At 35.6% G+C, this 24288-nt stretch overlaps 1 protein-coding gene across 41 annotated transcripts in view; it reads right to left on the reverse strand.

Annotated features, from left to right (window-relative positions):
* CEP128 (centrosomal protein 128) overlaps nucleotides 1–24288 on the reverse strand; it is a 407789-nt gene that overhangs the window by 232402 nt on the left and 151099 nt on the right. For all 41 annotated transcript variants that reach the window (XR_014313195.1, XM_082736376.1, XM_082736360.1 and 38 more), the window contains 3 exons: nucleotides 18497–18673; nucleotides 13858–13917; nucleotides 129–321 (listed from right to left, as the gene is read on the reverse strand). Coding sequence is in view for 40 of the 41 variants with exons in the window: in XM_082736376.1 (XP_082592502.1) it covers nucleotides 129–321; nucleotides 13858–13917; nucleotides 18497–18673 (430 nt within the window). In the remaining variant the exon portion in view is untranslated. The remainder of the gene's footprint in view (nucleotides 1–128; nucleotides 322–13857; nucleotides 13918–18496; nucleotides 18674–24288) is intronic.

Consider the following 24288-nt stretch of genomic DNA (forward strand, 5'->3'; position numbering starts at 1 on the left):
AAAGACAGGAAAGGAAAGGGATTTGGAAATAATCCAAAGTTGAGACAAGGGAAATAGGCTTTTCTTTCAAATCCTAGGATTCCACAAACACAAACAAAGAAAAATAAGAGTAGGAACAACTAACACACCTCTTTTCTCCTGGTGTATTTCTTCCAGAAGCTGCTCTTGTCTTTCTATCTGTTCAAAGAGACACTGGAGCTCAGATTCCTTGTTTTCCGTCATATTCCTCAGCTGTTGTCTGCACAGTATCAGCTGGTGCCGCAGATTTTTTTCTCGGTTTTCTCTCTCTTTTAGTTCCTCACAGAGCCACTGAAGTTTTGTCTAAAAAAATGATATTTATATATCTCATTTTTAAAAAATCTAGAAAACACTAACATTTCAGAATAGGAGGCAAAAGTCATGATAATCTGGACAAATATAAGCGATAACAAATTTAAGCAAAACAAAAAAGTACCCATAATATTTTGACTTGATAATAATTTATATTAGTTAAAAGTTGGTATAGCAACTAAGCCATGATTATCTTGGATTTTTATAAAATATTTTATAATCCCTATCATCTTTGGAAAAGCAATACCATGGAAAAATCTGGCCTACTGAACTTGCAATCATAATACAATTAGCTCCCTAAAGGAATATATAAGGCAGTCTTATTTTTAAAGTAAAAAGTACCTCAGAATAGAATGCTACAGACTCGTCACAAAAGGGAGCTTGAATTTAGAGATTTTTTTCTTCAAAAAAAGACATCAAAAAGAATGAAATCTTGCCATTTGCAATGACGTGGATGGAACTAAAGGGTATTATGCTAAGCAAAGTAAGTCAGTCAGAGAAAGACAAATACCACATGATTTCACCCATTTGTGGAATTTAAGGAATGAAACATATGAACATAAGGGAAGGGAAGGAAAAATCAAATAAGATAACGAAAGAGGGAGTTAAACCATAAGTGATGCTGAACTCCACGAAACAAACAGGGTCATTGGAGGGGAAATGGGTGGAAGGAGGATTGGGTAACTGGGTGATGTTAACTCCACTGAATTTAGATAAATAATTTTGATATAAATAATAATACTTTTTTTTAAAAAAGATAAAATTTCTAGGTTTGATTTCTAAAAATTCATATCCCAGGGGTCCAGCTAATCATGTAGAGATGTTCCATATGGTATAAGGGACATAAAATCAGTTTATGCCCTCATTTAGAAGACTAGGAAATATAACTGAAGCAACTGTTTTTCATAGACTCTAAACTCACGATCTTTATTATTTAAATACTTAAGCTAGGGATGAGGAAAAAAAAATTTTTTTCACCTTCACTAGAACAGGATTTTAGTCAGCTCTTAGGACCTTCACAAGTGAGGGTGCCCTTTTAGTTAAATAATCTGTTAAATAATCTATAACAGTCTTTATTTTAGTAAGAAGCAAAATAAAGGAAGCAATGGGTCAAACAGAAAAATTAGGTTAAGCTAAAGGGTAACTTCCCTGAATAGCATTCGTCAGTAAGCAAGAAAGTTCTAGGCCTCCAGAAATCTAGGAGGTTCTCAGGATATGCCACAGTATAAAACAGTATATTTAGGCAAACAATGAATAGAATGTGAATGTGTTAAGTGAAGGGAAATCATGCTTGTAAAAGCAAAACCTAGATCACATTTGTTATAACTGCTCATCAAAAACAAGGGAAGTTCCAATTCCAGAATGAGGACAAGAGTTCTGCAAAGCTGCTCTTAAATGAAAATGTTCGGTAGAAGCTAGATAATTATGAACAATGGAAGGCACACACCCTGTGTGACAAAAGCTCCACTCCACATTTCATAAAGTTATTGCCTAGAAGACGGTTCCCTCTTTCCCCAGTTCACAGTCAAGTTATATGGTATTGTAGCATAATAAGAAAGATACTTGGTCCTTGTCCCTAATTCTTGGCACAGAGCTCCTAAAGTCCCTCGAACTTCCAGAGTAAGAATGTCCTTTGTTATTCATAACAAGCCTGCGGATCCAATCAGAGTGTTTAGGGTGGGGTCACTGGACAGCCTCAAGATGGAACTGGTGATTACGGATTTAGAACTTTCGCCCTACCCTTCAACTTCTAGGAAGTTGGAATTCAGGAGGCCACTGGATATTAAGTTCTATAAAAACTCTTGGACAATGAGATTTAATTAGCTTCCACATCAGTGAACAAATCACTGGAGTGCCAGGAGTGTGAAATACCCCCAGACTCTATGCAGACTCTTTGAGACTTTACCTTATATAACCTCTTCATCTGGCTGGTTATTTCTATTCTTCATAAATAAACTGGTAATAGTAAGCAAAGTATTTCCCTTAGATCAGTGACCCATTACAGCAAATTAAACCTGAGGAGAGAGCAATGGGAATCCCTAATTTGTAGCCAAGTCAGATGGAAGTGTAAGTCACCTAGGGATCCATTATTTATGATTGGCATCTGAATTGGGTGCAGATGGGATGGAGCCCTTCATCTGTAGTATCTGCTAACTCTAGGTAGTTTGTGTCAGAGCTGAATTAAATTGTAGGACACCCAGTTGGTGTTTGCAGAGAACTGCATCATCTCATGTGGAAAACTCACAAAGTTGGAGTAAGAAATGCTGTGAGTAGAAACAGAACATAATAGTAGGTATTGCGTTGGAAGGGCAGACCACTAGGATTTTTCATTTTCATAGCTCTAATCTGGGTAGGCTAAAGTCCTGGCAAGTCAGTGGAGATAGTAGGGACTCCCTCCTCCACTGTACCCTCGCTGAAAGGGTGGCCACTCTACCACAAACACAGAAGTGTGAGAACACTGGGTTCCAAAATGCCATTTACAATTAGAGCAAAAGCCATGTGATTATATCAAAAGGTTCAGAAAAAGTATATGATGAAATTCATCACCTATTCACAATAAAGTCATTCAACAAACTACGAACAGAGGGAACTTTCTCAACCTGAAAAACGTATCTATGAACAACTCCTATTATTACACGTAATGGTTAAAGACTGAATGCTTTCTCCCTAAGATCACGAAAAAGAAAAGAATGCTCTCTCCACTTCTAACATTGTATTAGAAAGCTGTCTGGCCCTGGGCTCTTATTTGTGGGAGATTTATGATGACTGCTTCGATCTCCTTACTGATTACAAGTCTCTTTAGGTTCTCTATTTCTTCCTGGTTCAGTTGTGGCAGTTTATACGTCTCTAGGAATGCATCCATTTCTTCCAGATTGTCAAATTTGCTGGCGTAGAGTTGCTCATAATATGTTCTTATAATTGTTGTATTAGTTTGGTGTTGGGTTGTGATCTCTCCTCTTTCATTCATGGTTTTACTAATTTGGGTACTTTCTCCTTTCTTTTTGATAAGTCTGGCCAGGGGTTTATCAATCTTATTAATTCCTTCAAAGAACCAGCCTCTTGCTCTACCGTTCTTTTGGTTTCTATTTCATTGATTTCTGCTCTGATCTTTATTATTTCTCTTCTACTGCTGGGTTTAGGTTTACTTTGCTGTTCTTTCTCCAGCTCCTTTAGGTATAGGGTTTGGTTGTGTATTTGAGACCTTTCTTATTTCTTGAGAAAGGCTTGTATTGCTATATACTTTCCTCTCAGGAATGCCTTTGCTGTGTCCCAATGATTTTGAACAGTTGGGTTTTCATTTTCATTTGTTTCCATGAATTTTTTTCAATTCTTCTTTAGTTTCCTGGTTGACCCACTCATTCTTCAGTAGGATGCTTTTAGCCTCCATGTATTTGAGTTCTTTTCAACTTTCCTCTTGTGACTTAGTTCTAGTTTCAGAGTATTGTGGTCTGAAAATATGCAGGGAGTGATCCCAAACTTTTGGTACCAGTTGAGACCTGATTTGTGACCCAGGATGTGATCTGTTCTGGAGAATGTTCCATGTGCACTAGAGAAGAATGTGTATTCTGTTACTTTGGGATGGAATGTTCTGAATATATCTGGGATGTCCATCTGGTCCAGTGTGTCATTTAAGATCTTTATTTCCTTGTTGATTTTTTGCTTAGATGATCTATCCATTTGAGTGAGGGAGTGTTAAAGTCCCCTACTATTATTGCATTATTGTCTATGTGTTCTTTGGTTTTGTTATTGAATGACTTGTTTAATGGGCTGCTTCCATGTTAGAGGCATAGATATCTAACATTCTTAGATCTTCTTGCTGGACAGACCCTTTAAGTATGATGTAGTGTCCTTCCTCATCTCTTACTATCGTCTTTGGCTTAAAATCTAATTTATCTGTCAGCTTTCTTTTGATGTCCATTAGCATAATAAATGGTTTTCTACCCCCTCACTTTAAATTTAGACCCAAATAGTCTTTGGGTCTAAAATGAGTTTCTTGCAGAGAGCATATCGATCGGGTTAGTTTTGTTTGTTTGTTTTACCCATCCTGATACCCTGTGTCTTTTGGTTGGGGCATTTAGCTCATTTACATTCAGGGTAAGTATTGAAAAACACAAATTTAGTGCCATTGTACTGTCTGTAAGGTGACTGTTACTGAATATTGTCTCTGTTCCTTTCTGGTCTATTACAGCAATTCTACTTTTAAGTATATATTTATGAGAAATGAAAACATATGTTCATGAAAAACTTAAACTCAAATGTTCATATCAGCATTTTTCATGATATCTAAGAAATGAAAATAACCCAAAGGAACTTCAAGTGATTAATAGATGAATAAAATGGTAAACCCATATAGTGGACTATTATTTAGCAAGGAAGTGAAGTACTGATATATGCTACAATACAGATGAACCTTAAAAACATTCTGCTAAATGAAAAGAGTCATTTATAAAGGACCACATATTGAATGATTCCATTTATAAGAAATGTTCAGAACTGGCAAATCTATAGCTATAGAAAGCAAATTAGGTGTTGACTAGGGCTGGGGGTGGTGGGTAAGTGGAATGGACAGATTTAGGAACTGATGGCTAAAGGTCCACATTTTCTTTTTGGGGTGATAAAATGTTCTAAAATTCATTGTGGTGGTGGCATCACACTTCTGTGAATATACTAAAAACTACTGAATGGTACACTCTAAATAGGTGAATTATATGTTACATGAATTCGATCTCAATTCAGCTGGTATTTAACAAGAAAGAATGAAAGAAAGAAATCAAGCAACAAAGCTAAAATTAAACCTCCTTGCAGAGAGGAGACCTGGCTTTAGTACATATTACATAATTTATAGGCCTCTATCTTATCTGAATGTCATTGGTAAATACAGGAAGTCCCCAACTTAAGTTGAGCTGTGGAGTTCTGATTAAGATTGCAAAAACTTAATGAAGGCTGCTTCATTTCCCAACATCAGTTTGAAATACTCATGCAAATATAAAGAGATAAAAAGCTCCCACAGGACAGGAAACGAGGAAATGTAGTCAACTCTTTGCCAGATAAAAGAAGCACACTCTACTACAACTTTTGTCTCGATAAAACACTGAAGCAGAATACAGGGTGGCTGGTGAGGGTGAGTGATATAGTACCACCCCATCTAACCACAGAATGAGAAACAAGAAAGTGAACTGGACCATTCTTTAGAAAGCTTGCTCTTTGTATAGAGTGAAGCCCAATACTGAAGGCTAGAACTCAAGAGACTGCTACCAATAATTGAAACAAGAGAGAATAATGAGGAATGGACGTGTGTGTGTGTGTGTGTGTGTGTGTGTGTGTGTGTGTGTGTGTGTGTGTCTGAGATTTAAATGTTAGGGATAAAGGAGAGAAAGAAATCCGTATCAATGTTCAAGCTTCTAGCTTAAGAAACCTAGAAGCAAAGATTTAAGGGTTAAACAGTCAACATCAGATTGTGATAAGCTGAAGTTGTTAGGACTAAGACACAGAAGTGTGAATGACTATTCAGATATATAGATCTAAAGCTCGAGAGATACAGACTGAAGAATCAACAGTATGAGGACATCCAAGGCATAGGAACAAATAAAACAGCCTACAAAGTGTCTATAGAAGAAAGAAGGAGAATGTCAAAGAGAGGAACAGAGGAGAAAACTAAAAATAAAGTTGAGAAGAAGAAATTGGAAGGGCACAAGGAAAATCTAAGAGTCTGGGGTGACAGAACCCCTAAGGAAGACAATAAAAATACTACAAGAATATGGATATACTTAAAGTGTCAAAAACTGCCAAGAGAAAGTGGCCAGTATATTTGGCAATTAAAAAAATACATATCTATGTTCAAAACAACTTCAATTCAGCCCACTAAACCAGAACAGGACTGAAAATATGAACGCCAAACTGTTTATGGTGACTATGCCTATTAAAGAGAGAGGTACAAACAGAGAAATGAGGGTAAATACTCTACTTTCCACACTTCTATATTGTTAAAATCTTGAAAGTTAGAATATGTTCAGTGTATTAGATACAAGTCATTAGGAAACTGATTCTAAAACATTACTACTTAAGTCATTCTTTAATTGATAGTAACCAGGCAAGAAATAAGTGGAGGTCCATGCTATTGCTGCCTGCTTCTGTGTTAAAACAACAGTCTCAATCTACAGATTGTACCTTTTGTTCACCTCAAACTTTACCAATCACTGAAGAAATATAAATAAACCAAAAAGCCCTAGTAATTATCATATTGTTATTATTGGCATGATAAAAGGGAAAGGTTAGATATATAGTTTCTGGAAAAGATATATTTTCAACCAAGTCTTTTTTGCTGCTTATTTGGCACCTTAAACACGTACACATCTTTATCCTGTATATTAAAGAATTTGCTGTACTAAATCCTCAAGATTGTTTTTTAGGAATTTTAAATTATTCTTCAATTTAAAGCAACTTGGGAATGGATGTGTGTTCATGTTTGTATGTGAGCACACACACTACAATTAATACAACATTCCGCACACAGAGAGGACACGACACATGCAATTAAATGAAAAATTAGATGCTGTTAAGTTCTTATAAAGAGGTAGAACCTTGCATTTAAGTAATAATATGGAAAAATAAAATATCTTGAAAACAAAAATATCCAAGATTCTTTTAGTATCATTATATTAAGAAAGTTTAATGAACATTCTAAAATAACACATTTAGGACCTGAATAAACTACTGATCTGGATTATAAAAAGACAACTGTGCTAATTTTGGCCATTTAAACTGGTGTAAGGTGGTATGTCAATGTGGTTTTGATTAGAAGGAAAGGAGAAGTGAATTATGGTAAATCAGAGGGGAGATGAACCATGAGAAACTGTGACTCTGAGAAACAAACTGAGGGTTTCGGAGGGGAGGGAAGTGGGGGGATTGGCGAACCCGGTGGTGGGTATTAAGGAGGACACGTATTGCATGGAGCACTGAGTGTGATGGATAAACAATGAATCTTGGAACATGAAAAAAATTAAATTAAATTTTTTAAAAAAGACAACCATGAAGAAAGGCTGGAAGGATCTTCCTTCTAATGTGATCATATCCATGGTTCTTCTCAGCCCCAACAGTTCCCTATCACATAAGAATGAAACCCTAATGTTATCAGGTCTTCTGATACCTCAAAAGGCAAACATATTCCATGCTGTAATTATGCATGTAATTGAATAATTTTTTAAATGTTCACTACTAATTCTATTTTTTAAAACCAATGTAGTACAAACAAAGTGAGTCCCTGGGAATCATCGGTTTCAATCCAGTTTAATCTGTTCTTGCCCAATGACTTAAATGCAAATTTAGGAAATAACCACATATTTCCCTTTTCTCAAAGATTCTTACTTACTCCATCCCAATCTTTGGCCCATGCTCAGTACCATTGTGAAGGGCTGATAATGGAGGAACAACAAATCTGTTTTGTCATAACAATAATCCTACTGGTTCTGGTAAAAGCAAAAGAATAACACACCAAAAAAATCTCTAAAACAAAGCATTCATCAGGTATGATAATGTGCTATGGACTAATTGTGTCCCCCCTCAAGTATGTATGTTGAAGTTTTAATCCTCAGTGTGATTGGATTTGGAGATAGTGCCTTTAGGAAGGTAGGCAATAAAAGTTCAATGAGGTTATACCAAAAAGAGGCCCTATTCCTATAGAACTGGAGTCCTTATAAGAGGAAGAGACACTGTGTCTTCTGACTCTCCCAATTCTCCCAGTAATACTCCCAGCCCTCCCAAATGTCCCACCCCCCACAGGAAAGTGGTCATCTACAAGCCAGGAAGAGGCCTCACCAAAAACTCACCCTGTCACCTAGATCTTGGACATCTAGGCTCCAGAACTGTGAGGAAAAAAGTATCTGTTGTTAAAGCCACCCAGTTTCTGGTCTTTTATTATAGTGGACTGAGCAGACTAATATAGTATGACCTATGGCTTCAGTTTATTCCTATAAAGCCTTTATTCCATCACCAAACAAAATTTAAAAATGGGTTATAGTTAGATGCTTATTATGAACTGAATATGTAAGCAGAATATATTATTAATCCTACAAAACAAAATATCAACTTATGGAAATTTAATCAACCAATAGTCAATTATAAGAATCAGTGTTTGTTAGAGAAACACCCAACATCTTCATTAAGTGTCTTAGAGAAACAGCTTGGAACACAGTATAGGAATAACTTTACCAATTCCAAATAATAATTAGCTGACAAGGCTATTAATCACAGTGCAAACACCGTTCTATTAACCACTCACAAGAGCATCTTCAAGATTACATAATAGGCTCATTTATTTAACTACATCAACTACTGCTAAATAAACTAAAATATGAAAGAATTTCTAAATGAGGCATTTTGCTACCTTCATAGTTGACAGCTTACAATTAGGTGAGAGTAAGTATCTAGTAAAACAATCAAAATGATCTTTTTAATGTGTAAGAATTCCCTAGTGAGATTTAGTGTAATAATATACTAAAGCCATTAAGGAATGACTCAAAGCTAAAACCTAGGGAAACAGAAAATTAGAATAAAACAATTATGGCTGATAGAGTTAGCAATTATATTAAAGCCCATAATTTTGCTGCTTTTAACTACTATACTTCCTTTGCCAAAACTCAAGAAACAATTTTGAGAGGAAGTGTTTATAGAAAAACCAAAGGTAAAGGAAGAGAATGGCAATTCCTAAGAGTGTGCCAGGCCACCAAAACAAGAATTAAACCAGAATTACAAAATTCAAACCCAAAGCAATCTCAAAATACAATCCTTTTAGTAATACTCTCCACTTTTCTACTGTTATGAATGCAACTCATGAAGGAAAAAATATCTCCATAATAAGAGTACATATTTAAAAATACAAAATACTTTTTTTTTCAATTAAACTGAATGTTTAATTGAATGTGTTCCTTGCATACAATCTAAAGTATCTTTCCTACAAATGAATCAAGATACATGAGTTCTGCATCTCATTTTGAAGTCCACACTGGAAGGATAAGTTAGTAGGCGATTATTTACATCCTTCAACCAGAATTAAATACACTGGGTCTAATACTTCTCATATAATAACTTGTAAAAAAAAAAAATCTATACCATTAAAAAGACAATACGCATAAATTTAAGGTTTATATTCAAATGTAGATTACACAACCAATGGAAGAAACACTGGCATAGAATTCAGACACCCAGGTTCTAAACACTTCTCAGTAACTAATTAGCTTTAGGTCCTCAGGTAAATCTCAGAATTCCCAGAGTTGTCTTCTCAAAGTTAAACTACATGATCTCCAAAGCTACTTCAGTTACAATATTCCAAAAATGGCAAGGAAAGGCAACATCTAGAACACATTATACCACTAAAAGTATGACTCTTTGGCATGATACCAAATGGAGGAATAAAGGAAATTTTAGAAGTGTGTTTATCCATATAATCTTTGAATTTTACAGTTCCAATCAAATGAAACAATATTTTAAAGTTAACAAATTACTGAAATCTAATCTGCTTGCTATTTATTCTTTGGTGATATTCAAACTAAGGAAGTAATTTTAGTAGAAAACTGCAGTATTCCTAATATAATTACTCTTTTTATGAAATGTTTTACTGAGCATTTAGGTAGGTATTGGGGTAAATGTTCAAGATGCAATGAGGAACAGGTTGGACATGGGTCTTCCCTCATGGAGCTTGCAGACTAAAGAAAGAGGAAGACAATAAAACGGATGAAGGCAAAAAGGAAGAGATCTTTACAGCCAAAGAAGCAAATACATTTACCTTTTTTGCCTCTTGAGGAAATACTTAGCACTGGACTCCCCAAATTAAATGTGCTCTTCTGTAAATAACAGAGCACTCATGAACCTGCCTTGTGCTAAAGAGCTATTTGACAGCAGCTTTTCTTTTCTCCGCTATCATAAAATGATACCTTAAGATCTGGACCAACTGTGGATACTCTCTAGTATGATTGTTCCATCCTAAGAGTGCCTGCCTGCTCCAGATTTGAAATTGGTCCACATTTTCTGGGAATGTCATTGCTACTTCACATTTCTTTCCATGATTTCAACCTATACTCTGATCCCTGCCTCTGGCCCTGCTTCTCTTTGGGGCTTTCTGTCCAAATGGGACTTTCCAGATATCAATTCCAGTCCTGGAAACTCTTCCAATACTTCTATCTTGCCTAACTAGGACTTTGTGTGCCTCTCTATTCAGAAACCAAACTTTGAGAAAGTATCTTCTAACTTGTCTTGAAAATCCTAGACATCTCCTTCTCTATCACTCCATCTGATATAGTATTAAACATCTCCTGCGTATTGTCACCAAAACATTTCTTCAGTCTGTCCCTTCCTCTGAATCTCTACAATGTCCTTAGTTTGTGGATTTTTACCCCCAGAAACATTGGTCTCATCCAAACACCTCTTGACTCATCTCCCTGCCTTTTATCTTCCCAGTTCTAACCCATCCTTTACATTACTATCAGAGTAATGCTTCTGAAATATGAATATGAGTAAATCAGTATCCTGTTCAAATCTCCTTTGGGGTTCCCCCCTAAGTGCAGAAGTGAACTTAACCTTTTAAATGGCATACAGTGCTCTTCTTTGTGGACCTATTCTCTAGTTCCTTCTAGAGCCTTATCCCTGCCACTTTCATACTGTAGTACTGCCAGATCACTTGGGTTTCTTGGTATTTATCATGCTGTTTCTCTTCCATACCATTCCTACAGTTGTTTACTCTGCATACATAGTATTTCCTCTTTATCTGGCCAGCTTTAAGATTCATCCCAGGGATCAGTCACCATGACAGTTTCTGCATAGCTGTATCACAGCTTTTATAGATAATACTGTAATTATCTATGTATCAGCTTTTCTAGAGAAAACAATGTTCCTCAAGAGCACAGATCACCCCAAATTCATTATTATGCCCACAGGACATAATATAGCATCTGGGACACAGTAGCTACTCAGTAAATTCTCTGTTAAACTGAATAAATTTGGCCTCTAAATACCTTGTTGGGATTTTTGACAAAAACAAATCCCTGATGTATGGGAACTGCTTGTCTCATATTCGTTAATGACTATCTCAATCCTCTTCCTCCCTGTAATGTATTGTTCTTACCATTTTTGGCTTATCTTATCTGTGAGCCTGGCCCAACTCCTAGCTGGCCTTCATATTTATATTAGGCAACCAATCGCAACAAAGCAACGGTGACACTATCCTCACCCAATCCTCTACTTCTTCCAGGATTAACACTAACAGAAGAAATTCATTTGGCAGATTTATGAAAACAATTATGAAACACCCTGAGAGGTCCTTCTAATACTGCAAAATAAAAGCATGGACTAGCAGAATAGCAATTCTACTTTCCATATAGTTTTTGTCCTCTGATTTCAGATCTTATCTTCAATACTTATAGAGCTGTCCAGTCATAGTTCATGGGAATTCCAGTATTGCAGCCCATCAATAACCTAAACCATCTTTCTAGTAAATAGATTCAATTCCTCCTTAGTCAGTTGGTCAGTGTGGTATTGCTTATCATGACCCTTTTACACTGTAGAGGAACACTTGTCTCATGCACTATTAAAACTCGTCTGATCAGAAGTTCAATCCCATTAAATGATAAGGGAAAACTGCTCACTGGCTCCCAAATTAAAGAGCTATGATTAAGAGTCATCTCTGCCTCTCATAATTTAACTGAACAACAGCAGTGAAAGCTTTCTGTTCAGAAATGATAAAGATTTTAACTTAAAAGAAAATTCCAAGTACATTGCTCTTGTTGTCACAATGGAGGAGTCGGGAAAAAGAAAAAAAAGAGAAATGCTTTTTTAATGCACAACAAAAGTTTCTAGACCCAAATTTCTGAGACAGCAAAACATGTATTTCTAAATTTCTATGCAGGTGGCATAAATACAAGTTTGCATTTGGTTTTATCAAGATGGTTAGGAATGAACAGCATCACTGTACTTAATGTAGGAGGAAAATTTTACAAGGTTGGGTAAATTTCAATGGTCAGTCATAATGCTGCTAGTTTCTTATTAAGAATTTTTTTTTTAAGAGGTTTCTTTAATGCACAGCAGGCCTTCAAAGGTGAACCCTGTCTTTCCCCACCACCTCCCACCTGTACCTTACTCATCAAGCTCAGGGCATTATCTGTGTTCACTCAGATATTCTCAACTTCTTGGCATTATTGTACCTATAATTAGCTAACTAGAAAACTTCTGCATATTTTTTGTATGATCAAGTTTAAATATTGCATTTTTGCAGAAACCTTCTGTAACACACTGGTAGCATCACACCCCCTTAATCTCCTAGCACAGATGTCATACTCAGTTCTTCCTCTTTTGTGTCTCCTTGTCAATGTTTATATATTTCTATAACAATATAACACATCCTAAAGATTTTTAAAAATGTGTATACATTTCCATTTTCCTTATTAATTTCCATGGCTTCCTAACACTTATACCACTCATGTCTATACACAAAAAAGTACCCAGTCAATAAATCTTGGCTGAATGAAAATTTTAGACAGTAACACACACAATGGTAAGAATATTAACTGTGAGTCTAACATCCAATCCATTTTCCCATTCTTTACATGGCACTGGAAAAGTCACAAACCTTTTCTAAAACCTCACTTTCCTCATATTTTTAAATTAGGATATGGGAAAAACTTAAAAGTTTCCTAAGTTGGAACACAATTGTTCAGGTTTACAGTACAGCTGGTTTTCTTACAGAATTTAAATTGGGATCAAAGACTTTTCACTTTAGCATCTTAAAGCTGAAAAACTAATTTAAGTGCCAATACTTAGACAAACAAACATCTACATTATATATAGTTGTGATTTTCTATATATTTTAGTGAAGGAATATCCAAGTTGATGTGATATATGAGAATAGCTGGTAACTATCCCATAATGCAGAAGAATCTTCTTGCTAAAATTAGCAAATTGTTTGATTTTATTTACATTTGCTCACCTGCCATTTAAATTTAAATCATCAAGCTAAAGAACCATAGAGCAAGAAAGTTATCTTGAGAACATAAAGTTTACCCTTCCCATTTTGTAATTGACAAAACAAGATATCCAGAGAAATGAAGGGATTTGTTTGAGCTACAGGGAGATTTGGCAGGCTTTGAGCTTACCTCCAGGAACTAAAATATATTAAGTATCTAAGTGTATGGAAATAAAGGTTTATATTTTTTATATCTGCCCTGACCTTTATATACTTCCAAGACATTGCCTAGCCCAAGGAAAAGGCAGAAGAATTTGTCTGACAATCTAGTTTTGATATTTCAACAGTTTTTTCCTTCCTTTATTCTCTCATTCTGTGAACTATATTCTTATACAGTTAAACTAATTTTTAAATGTTAAGCTAAAGGAATATGGAAATTTCTTAAATGCATGATGATGATATCTTCCCCAAAACAGCTCTGTATGTTCTGTTCTATAACAAAATGTATGACTGGCCCAAATAGGACAACTTGAAAGTCATAAATATTATGATAACTTTAGGACTTAAAGATAAATTACCTTGCTTTCTGCTAACCAGCGATGTGGATCATAGTTAATATCAGGACTAGACGAAAAAACCTACAAAAAAAAAAAAAAAAAAAGGAAATTGTCTATTAGAAGTAGAATTTTTTTCTGAACTGAACTTACATAAGTGAAATTCTTCACCATACCATCCAAAAGTTTAGTTCCTAAATTTAAAGGTTTAAAAAGAAAAAAGTTCAAGTACCCAACCAATTCCAAACCACTATTTATCTAGTATGTCAATGTATGTACACATGTATGTGTACACATATATATGCACTGACAGTAAATATTTACTTCAAATACAGACATGAATCAGCTCTCAAGTGTTCTCATTGCTAGAATCTCTGAAGGCTGATTCCACAGAGGTCTGGCAAGCAGCCTCAATTAAACCAGTGTACTTCATTTTTATTTACTTCTTTGCCTCAGTCTTGTTCCACGTAATATATTTCACAGTGGGTTAGATTTAATTACATGGAAACTTAATTCTTTGTCTCATTTATCCTTCTTTAATTTCATACTATGAAGGCCATTTTGTCTCATTAATGGTTGTATAGAACTTACAGAAACTAATCAACATGACTTTGTGCAAACAGTGCTTTATATTTCATAATGGTAACAAAATCCTACAATAAATAGGTTGTCTATACCAGCTAGCTGCCTTGGTTTCCTTCAGACCAACTCATTTGTAAAATCCCTTGCCATCTGGTTCTGCCCTATTACTAATGAAATGGTACTCAAAGGTTTTCAGTGACTTTATGATTGTAAACACAGAATTTTTTCAGTTCCTACTTTCTTTGAAACAGGTGCTACCTGTGATATTTTTACAGTCTCCTCTGTAGAAATTTTCTGCTTAAAAATACCCTATCCCTTTGCAAGAGACATTTATTCTTCTTCTTAAGTATTTCTATACATCCTGACGTGTGTGCTGATGCCTCCCCTAAGGAATATCATTAGGTAATTCATTCAGACAGATGATGAATACGTAATGATGCCGACAATATGCCATAAACAAGAATGCTCATATCCAACTTTTCTTTCCTCCACTTTTCTCACCATCCAAATCTCACCCCCAACTCTCATGTCTCCCTGACTTCAGTGAAATCCTGCCTCTAGTTCATAGTGTTTTCTTCCTTTTCAAACTCTGCTATTTGTAAGCATGTACTTGTCAATGACTGTCACTGATTATATGTTTTATTGTTCTTTTTCATTCACCTGTATCCTGGTTTCAATTAAAACATCAGTGACCAAAGATCAAGTGTTCAAGATTAAAGTCTAAAATAATTTGATAGGAGTATAAGTAATATTCATATTTTGTGATTTTTTAAATAAATTTATATATAGTTTAGTGTTTAAGAGAACAGCCTTGTCCACTTATAAGTAATGTGACTTAATTTCTCTAAGCTATAAAATAGGCAAACTGCCTCATAAGGCCAAAGTATAAATTAAATAAAATGAGGGTTAGCACAGCGTCTGGAACATAGAACACCATTATTATTACTTACTGCATATAAAGGAAGTCATCATCAGGAAATAGACTTCAACGTCTATTGCGACAAGAGAACTAAAACAACAATTTGTCATAAAAAGTTAAAAGAAACAGGGGATCCTGGGTGGCTTAGTCAGTTAAGCTCAGGTCATGATCCAAGAGTCCTGGGGATGGAGCCCCAAGTTCAGCTCCTTGCCCAGCAGGGAGTCTACTTCCCCCTCCGCCCTGCCCCTACCATTCATTCTTGCTCTCCCTCCCTCTCTTTCTCTCTCTCCCTAGAATAAACAAAATCTTTTTAAAAAGTTGAAAGAAAATCTATATATACATAAATATATAAATATATATGTATATATGACCAAAAAAAAGATACTACATAATAATGATACCTAGCATTAGCTGAGTATTCACTAAGTGCAATATATTTCACTCCATAATATGCACCCTATATATCTTATTCTACTTTATCCTCAAAATAAGCGAACTTATAAATGGGACATGAATTCTTAGAAGATAAATTGCATAACTTGCCCAAGGTCATACATTAGCAGTATGGAGATGCAATTTCAGCCAACATCTGTCTTGAGCCAGACTACCCTATTTATACTCTACAAATGGGTGAATACTCAGACCAAGTGCTATGAGAAAAGCTCTTCAATTTTCAAAATTGGTCTGTGAAATGATATAACTTTAATTCAGACACTTTCCTAATTGCTTTATAATAGTGATGGCTTATTAAGTGTCTGTCCTTAAGTTTTCAAACCCTACTTGCATTTACTAAAGTGGAATAAATAATAAATATGGTGGCTGGAGAAAGAAAAAGTAATCAGAAATAATATCAATACTCCCAAGGACTTTTCTCAGGCTCATTTGTTACATATCTGTTATCCAATTCCTATCATAGCTGTCACTCTCTACATAAAATGACTAAAAATTTCATCAGTAATATACCAACAAAATCAACAAATGACAAGGAATAACTGGAATTATTCTATTTTTTTAAAACACTTTATAAGGACCACCACTCTCCCTTAAATTTCTGAACTATAAAGCACAGAATCAATTTTATTTTAACAACCCCTTGGGTTGTTTATTTGAGGTGAGAGCAAATGTTATATTCTTCAGTATTCATTTTTTTCCCCCAAGTTCATAGGAAGGTAATAACAGAAGTTATTTATTAATAGAAAGAGACCCACAACAAAAAAGGTGTACTCTAAACAAAACAACAACAACAAAAAAACTTAATAGAATTTCCATTCTTTTAGATTTACTTTCCACCCATTAGTTGGATTGAATTAGTCTTTCTCTAGGAGAAGAGGTATAAAGAAAGACCCATTACCAAAATCACTGCATTCTTGAAAGCCTATTAAAAAATTGGGTGTTTTTTGGAATACAGTGGAAGGATAATTTGTGCCTCAAAAAGAAAATACTTAAGCAATCTGCAATCTACCCACTACGTTTTAGCCTGTAATTGCCCATAACAAGGTTTATATATCTTATAGCATGATCTAAATGATATCATTTCTATGTCTCTATCTGACTGAAAATAAGCCATCCTGATACAAATACTTAGATACAGAGTAAATATTTCATTGTTAGTATGTGCTTCTTTTAGATGAAATCAGGATCTTAAGGTCACACATCCTTTAAATATAGGTAAATATGACAAGTCAAATAAAAAAAGCAGCAGCAGACAGGAAAAATAAGCCTTCATAATAATAAGCTCTACAACAAAACTGAAAGTTTTCCTCTAAAGCCAATGACTCCTCATATTTGGCTCATAATCCTCTCAAAATGACATCTGAGCATTTTAAAAAATGTAGATAGGGGGCACCTGGGTGGCTCAGTGGGTTAAGCCTCTACCTTCGGCTCTGGTCATGATCCCAGGGTCCTGGGATCGAGCCCCACATTGGGCTCTCTGCTCAGTGGGGATCCTGCTTCCCCCCCACCTCTCCCTGCCTCTCTGCCTACTTGTGATCTCTGTCTGCCAAGTAAGTAAATAAAATCTTTAAAAAAATAAAAATGTAGATAGGAATTCATATTGCAGAAACTCCATCAACTCTACCAAATTCTACCTGTTGAGATATTTCTATTAAAGGTGAATCCTAAGACACCTTCCACTGCAAGTGTGGAAATATAGTTCTACTTTCTTTAAAACACCACATAAGGAGGGGAAAAAAAAAAAAAAAAGAAAAAGGATATGAAGGAAGATTAGGAAAAAAGAGGAGAAAGAAGCCAAAAAACAAACAAACAAACAAAAAATGACAAAATGAAGAAACACCCAGAAAGTATTAAAAACTAAGAAGTCCTTATAATTTAAGTTCTGCCATCTCATCATATGAAATAAATACAGGGTAAATAATGGCTAAAGGCTAAGGGCTATGGTCCCACTGTGTTGAAGCAGTGCAATGCAACATAGCAGTACTATGACCTAGACTGACGGAGGGGCTCGCCTTCAAGGAATTAAAAACGTTCATGATCAATTCTGTTTTTATTTCAATTCATTAGAATTGAATAGCAACATTCCATTTTAAAGATAGAAAAACTCACTTGAGTATATTTGTCTAAACAGGGAAGGTAAATAGCACAGCGTTCATGTGTTTAAGCTCAGGGAGTTAGATCCCCAAGGTCTAAAGTCTTGCTTCTAGCATTTAACTAGATACATGGCCAGGGCCAAGTTACTTAACCTCTCCAAGCCTTGCTGTCCCTTGTCTTAATGAATTTAATCAGCGTACCTAAAGGACAGTAGTTTTAGAGATTAAGGAGAGAATCCTACAGTACCTGTAATATAACTAGTACTCAATAGATGTTTGCCATTAATACACGAAAAACAACAAAAATGGCCTGTGATAATGAAAATCCAGGCCGCTTGACTCCAAGGATTTTTTTTTCATCAGAACTGCTGCCTCTCTAAGACATTTTCTTTTACAGAATGTGATAGAGGCAATTCCATGAATTAACAGTACACTTTCTCTCCCAGGACCATGCAGTAGATACATAGTATCGCATTCTAAACAGTACAAGATGTTATTTTGTTTCATAAAACTTTCCAGAATAAAAATGTGACTACTATGTAACTATGCATTAAAATCTTCTTATAATTATATATTAAGAAACTAACTGAAAGGCACAATGAGAACTCATAATTACTTTCAATTTCTCCATCGAGTCCCCGGAGAAGGTTTTACAAGCTGCATCAATTTCCCTTCCTATGACACCAAGAATGGATTCCTGTTCAGTCTCCAGGCAAAGAAGTTGATCCTTGAGCTGCAATCTGGCCTCTTCCATCCTTCTTAAGTGCTCTTCTTCATTGCTTATATGCTTTTCCTAAAAAATCAGTAAGAAAAACAGAAGTTAATTATTTAGTAGAGGCAAGAAACTCTTGTAATATTTGTACAACTAACTCAAAGGAGTGCAGTACAAAACGGATCTCTCAGTCTCCTTACTTCACTAAAATAAAATGTTTTGCCTACTCATCAACTGAGGTCAAGTTACAGAGAATTCCGAAAAAGGACACTGAGGGCACTGAGTGAGTAGATACTTGGCAAAGAAAATTAAAGTAATTATGTAACCAAAAGAAAATGAAGTTAAAAAAATCCTTTACATTTTAATAACATAATGCCATTAATGGACTGGAGAGTAAAAGCTGATGCCATGAACTGGCTTTGAGTTTTCAATAAATATTAGTGAAACAATAGAAAATAAAAGTAAAATAAGATTATGTTAGTTTCATTTCAGAAAAAAAATACCTATTACTATCTTATTTCATCAAAACATAGTTTTAGGGGCACCTGGGTGGCTCAGTGGGTTAATGCCTCTGCCTTCAGCTCAGGTCACGATGCCAGGGTCCTCTGATCGAGCCCCGCATCAGGCTGTCTGCTCAGCCAGGAGTCTGCTTCCTCCTCTCTCTCTGCCTGCCTCTCTGCCTACTTGTGATCTCTGTCTGTCAAATAAATAAATAAAATCTTAAAAAAAAAAAAAAAACATAGTTTTTACAAAGTCCAAGTTTTCAAATGCCAGTCATAGTGCATAAATGTTTTGAGTCATGTAAATTTGATAGCAGAAAGATGGAAGTACTTCTCAAGTAAGCAAATACATTTAATGGAAAAAAAAAAAAAGGTTTCTAAGAATCCTTTAAGAGCTTACAAGGACTTGGGGACCCATTCTAGGCAAAGTAAGTCTCAGTCATGATTGCACAATTTCATTACTAGAGAAATTCTAGCTGAGCAGCACAGACCTGGAAGAGAGTAACAGAATCACCAGAATTATAAGTATAAACAATGGCGCCAAAAGTCATGGCGGCTGGCTAGCTTTGTTTTCACTCATTACACAGTAACCTGATCATTCTTTACCTACCCTAGTAAATATAATACAAGCAGGAAAATAATGTGGTCAAAAACTCCAGCTTTAAGTTAAAATAATAAGAGATCCATCCGCTCAATTAAAAGTTACTTATGAAAGGAAAGATAGCATTTTACCTTCCCTCTAGCTTCATACCTCCCTCCTTCCCACTCTCTCATATATCAACTACTTGTAGCTTCTCAAATAAGCCTTCATATGTCTCTCCAACCACTTCTGATGTACACAACACTGCCTGGAACTGTACTATTTGAAAATGGGCCTGGTAGCTACAAGACAGCCTTTATCTTGATGACTACATCCTAGCAGTCTGTAGCTCAGCTTTGTAAACTTGGGAATTGGATCTTCTTTCCCTTTTGGTACCCTGAGTGGAATCATCTTTCAGCAAAAGAGTAACATTAAGCTCACGAGAGACTAAAGTACAAACTAGAATGCCACTCAATTAACGACATCAGTTTACAATAAGAACCATAACCGCCATATAGATCAGAATGTTCCTGTCAGCATACCCAGTACATTTTCTCCCTGCAGACCAATCTGGATGGGAAGGCAAATTATAATCACAATGTTGCTTAATGAATAGGGAACTGGAGAGAGAGGAGTTTGTTTTATGAAACAATGCATATATGGCCTCACGCTAATGGCAGTCTGGTGCGTCCACTGGCACATCAGGGATATACAAGCCACAGGAACAAGTGCTCCATTCTCTTGGGTGGTGTTTTGATGGAGACTGAAGTACATCTCCCTAACTTTCTCCTCTGTTCACATTCAGTTTCTGTCCAAACTCTCCCTGCTGACTGATAAGGCATCGCTTTAGAGATATTGATATCGTCACAGAATCTTCCTCTCATCTAGGAGCCTTTCTGAAAAAAATTAACATCCTGGCTCTGAACAACATTTGAAGACTTTTTGAAGCTTACTTACTAGAAAGCAACCTTTCCGTCAAGTCCCCCAAGAGGTGAGGCTACTCGGCCCTGTACTGTTTGGCTACCACCACCTACACTTCCTAGCCTTCAAAATTTAGCCTTCGAGACTTAGTCTCCTTCCTTTACAGATTTCCCAAAGCAAAATGTTCCTAGAGCATATTATGTATATCAGTTTTAAATAAATAAATAAACACACACACACACACACACACACACACACACATATATATAGCTGTAATATAATCACTCTTCCACCAGCCTCCCTCAATAAACTGCCAATTTCGGGAGACTGCAAAACATGCTTATAACTACCTTTAAACTCCACAACTTTGTTGAATAAGTGATTTAAAGTTTTTCAAAGACTCAAATTCAATACTGGAAAATCATTTCATCAATGACGATGTAGACCTATAGACCCTCTGAAGCTACTGATGTGTGCTTGGAGGTTCCTTCTATGCATACATAGACCTCCAGAATGCGGCTGTATTCTCACCGGTGTGATATTAATAAAGAACCCTATCAGGGTTACTGAAGCATTTAGAGGACAACTGAAATCCAGGGAATTCACAATGATGTTCTAACTGTTCTTCCTTTTTTCATTTCCTTCAGAGCCAGCTTTCTTCCATCAACTATCCACTATTTCTATATTTTGATATTCCTAAAAATGTTGATATTATCAGAAAAGGCACTATAAATTCAATCTCTTTAGCAAAGACTGAGAACTTCATTACCCACTTCACTATCTTTTGAGAGACAGTCAGCAGGCTAGGTCCAACTGACCTCCCTTTGAAGTAAAACTCACAGAGAGTAACAGAATCACCAGAACTATGAACTCACATGGACCTTTGAGATCAATTGTTTTAACTACCTATTATTCTTTCAAGAATCTTTTATTTGGCATTTCTGGCAAATGGTCATCTGACCCTCTACATGAACAGCTCTAGTTTCAATGAATAAAACCCTTGACAAAACCATAACGTCCTTTCATTTGCCTAAGTGCTGTACTCAAGAATTAAAGTGAATAGATGAATCCCCTACCCTCACTTAATCATATTCCAGGTAAATCCATGTTCTTTTATTTAACTGGGTTTCAGACACTGCACCACACTGGTTCTCCATCTGCGTGTGCTCCAAAACCTAAATCTAGGAGTTAAGTAAGCTCTTCCAGACTTCTGTGCCACTCTGTATTGACTTATTCATTCATTCAACAATTTTTATAGAAAGCCTACTATGGTAAGACATTCTCCTGAGTACTAGGGACAGAGTGAATAATTAAGGCTCCTGTCCTTATATAGCCAACAACTATCTCCATGAAATATCATCCCTTTCATTTTGCCTCATTCTTCTGGCTTGAGAATATTTATCTGAATACTAAATTGTTCCCAATAAATTAGCTTTTTCTCCCAGTTTCATGTTTCAGAAACAGCTCTACAAATGGAACTAGCACAGCTCATTCTGAGGGAGAAGTGGAAAACTGGCTGGCTGACATCAATCCAATCATCCTGTCTGATTTGAGGATACATGGATTAATAAGGGGAGATGATAATATTTAGGCACTATTATGAATAGTTATTGGTTTTCTAGAGAATTCAGAAGTAATTCTACAACAAGACTAATCAAAAGCCATCTTTTCCTATAGAATTAGAGGTAACTCAAAGTATTTTAGAGACTGTTTAGGAATTTGGAAGAAAAAGTGGCTTTGGGGCACAATGAATAGGGCAGTGCAACTTCAATGTTTCAGCATGAATGGACATGTATGTCAAGGTCATGGCACCACAAAAGGAGCTTCTCTGTGGGGGAGAAGATGGAATTAAATAGACAGTTACAGATGAAGCTGACTATAGCAGTCTGTATGCTCCAAAAAGAAAGATATCCTATACCATGGCTGAGTTTGAGAAAGAACCTTAGAGAATAAACTCAACCCTAAATTACACAAATGAGGAAACCAAAGTTCAGATAGAATAAATAACTGAACCAAAGTTAAAGAGGTCATAACCCATAACTTGAGTCTCCTGGCTCCTGACTATGTGCTCACTATTAAAATACCAGATAAGTTGAGTTTTTAAAATTGGAATTTAGAAACCCAATGCGAAAAATTCAGGAAAGTTAACAGCCAGTTATGAGGGGACTAATACAGCCATAAAGTAGAAAGAATAACAAAAAATACTTCTGAATAAATATAGTTATAAATGAAATACGTGACGTAGTGGGAAATTCAGAACAGAACACACACACACACACAAAAGAGAGAGAGAGAGAGAGAGAGAGAGAGAGAGGAACATCAAGCATGCGTAAAAAGCCTAAGCTTTTAGGGGCTATCTATCTAAACTAGAGATGTACCCTATGTACACATAAAATCTGCTGTTGGCATTTTTAATCAAAAAGTATACTAATCACACAGTAAGCAAGTTATAGTTCCATTGTCAAGAGAGCAAAGACTTTATGAAGCTTCCATTTCAGGAAAGGAAAGGATTACACTGTTGACATTTGTGTCTAAAGCAAATTTAAAAAAAAAAATACTGTTCACAATCTCTTCAAACACACATATGTGCACACATACAATGTTGACTGGCTTCATCAATGGATCTGCAATTCGAAGGATGAGAAATTCCTCTACTTATATATTTATGTTGCAGCACACTCTTTACAACTCAGAACATTCACTTTCCCAAAGGCTGTAAAGATTGTAAGGAGACAAAATCTTAAAGGAAATAGAACTTCAATAAACTAGAGCATGTCCCAAATATTATCTCCTTGGCAAAAGTTTGTGAGATCCCTTCAATGTCCTAAGAGGCCCAGAAGAGCCACTTTATTTCCAATACAGCTGGCTACAGGACATGAAAACAGGTCTTCACATACCTAACAATAAAAAAGCTTAGCAAATAAAGCACATTCACATGACTAAATAAATCATTAAGTACAAAGCTACTGTTAAAAAAAAAAAAAAGCTACTGTTATTCCTTTATTGAAAACTAACTTGAATAAGCAAGTATGACAATATTTCAGCCCCAAGGTCATCTTTAACACATCAGCAGTGGGTGAGGGAGAGACAGGATGAGAGGCTTAGATTAAAGGCTAGAATTAAAACAAACAATGTAATGCAAAGTTATTGGAAGCATGGCATGTTGAAACTATAGACCAGCACATATCACCTAAAAAGTTTTGAGAAGGAATATTTCTGTAACTCAAGATAACTGCTATGCCTAAGCCTTAAATCCAGGACACTAGCATTACAAGGCAAATTATGAAACTATCCTGAACAAAAATTGGATCTGTCCGGAAGCCATTTATCTAACTCTCTAAAGAAAGCTCACATTACTTACACCAACAGAGTTTACTCAACTACAAGGAAGTTAAGTTACAATGAAATGCCAACCAAGGCAGAAACTGCAGAACAACTAAAAGAAGGATCTACTGTGGGTATTACAGGGTATCTGAAAAGAGTTTCATCTAGAAAATTACCACACTGTAGTTCAAACTGTCTTACAAAACAAGAAGCAAATAAATAAACAAATAAAACATTAAATCTTGGCCACACCATAACTACTTTTTGCAAACTTGTTTCTTAAAAATACAAGTTTTTATGTGACTGTGCACTTTTTAAATTCAAAGTATGGCTGTACATTAAATGTTGAGATTGGTATTTAAAAATAAATA

The sequence above is a fragment of the Mustela nivalis genome (assembly GCF_964662115.1).
Source record: "Mustela nivalis genome assembly, chromosome: 6".
Taxonomy (NCBI): domain Eukaryota; kingdom Metazoa; phylum Chordata; class Mammalia; order Carnivora; family Mustelidae; genus Mustela; species Mustela nivalis.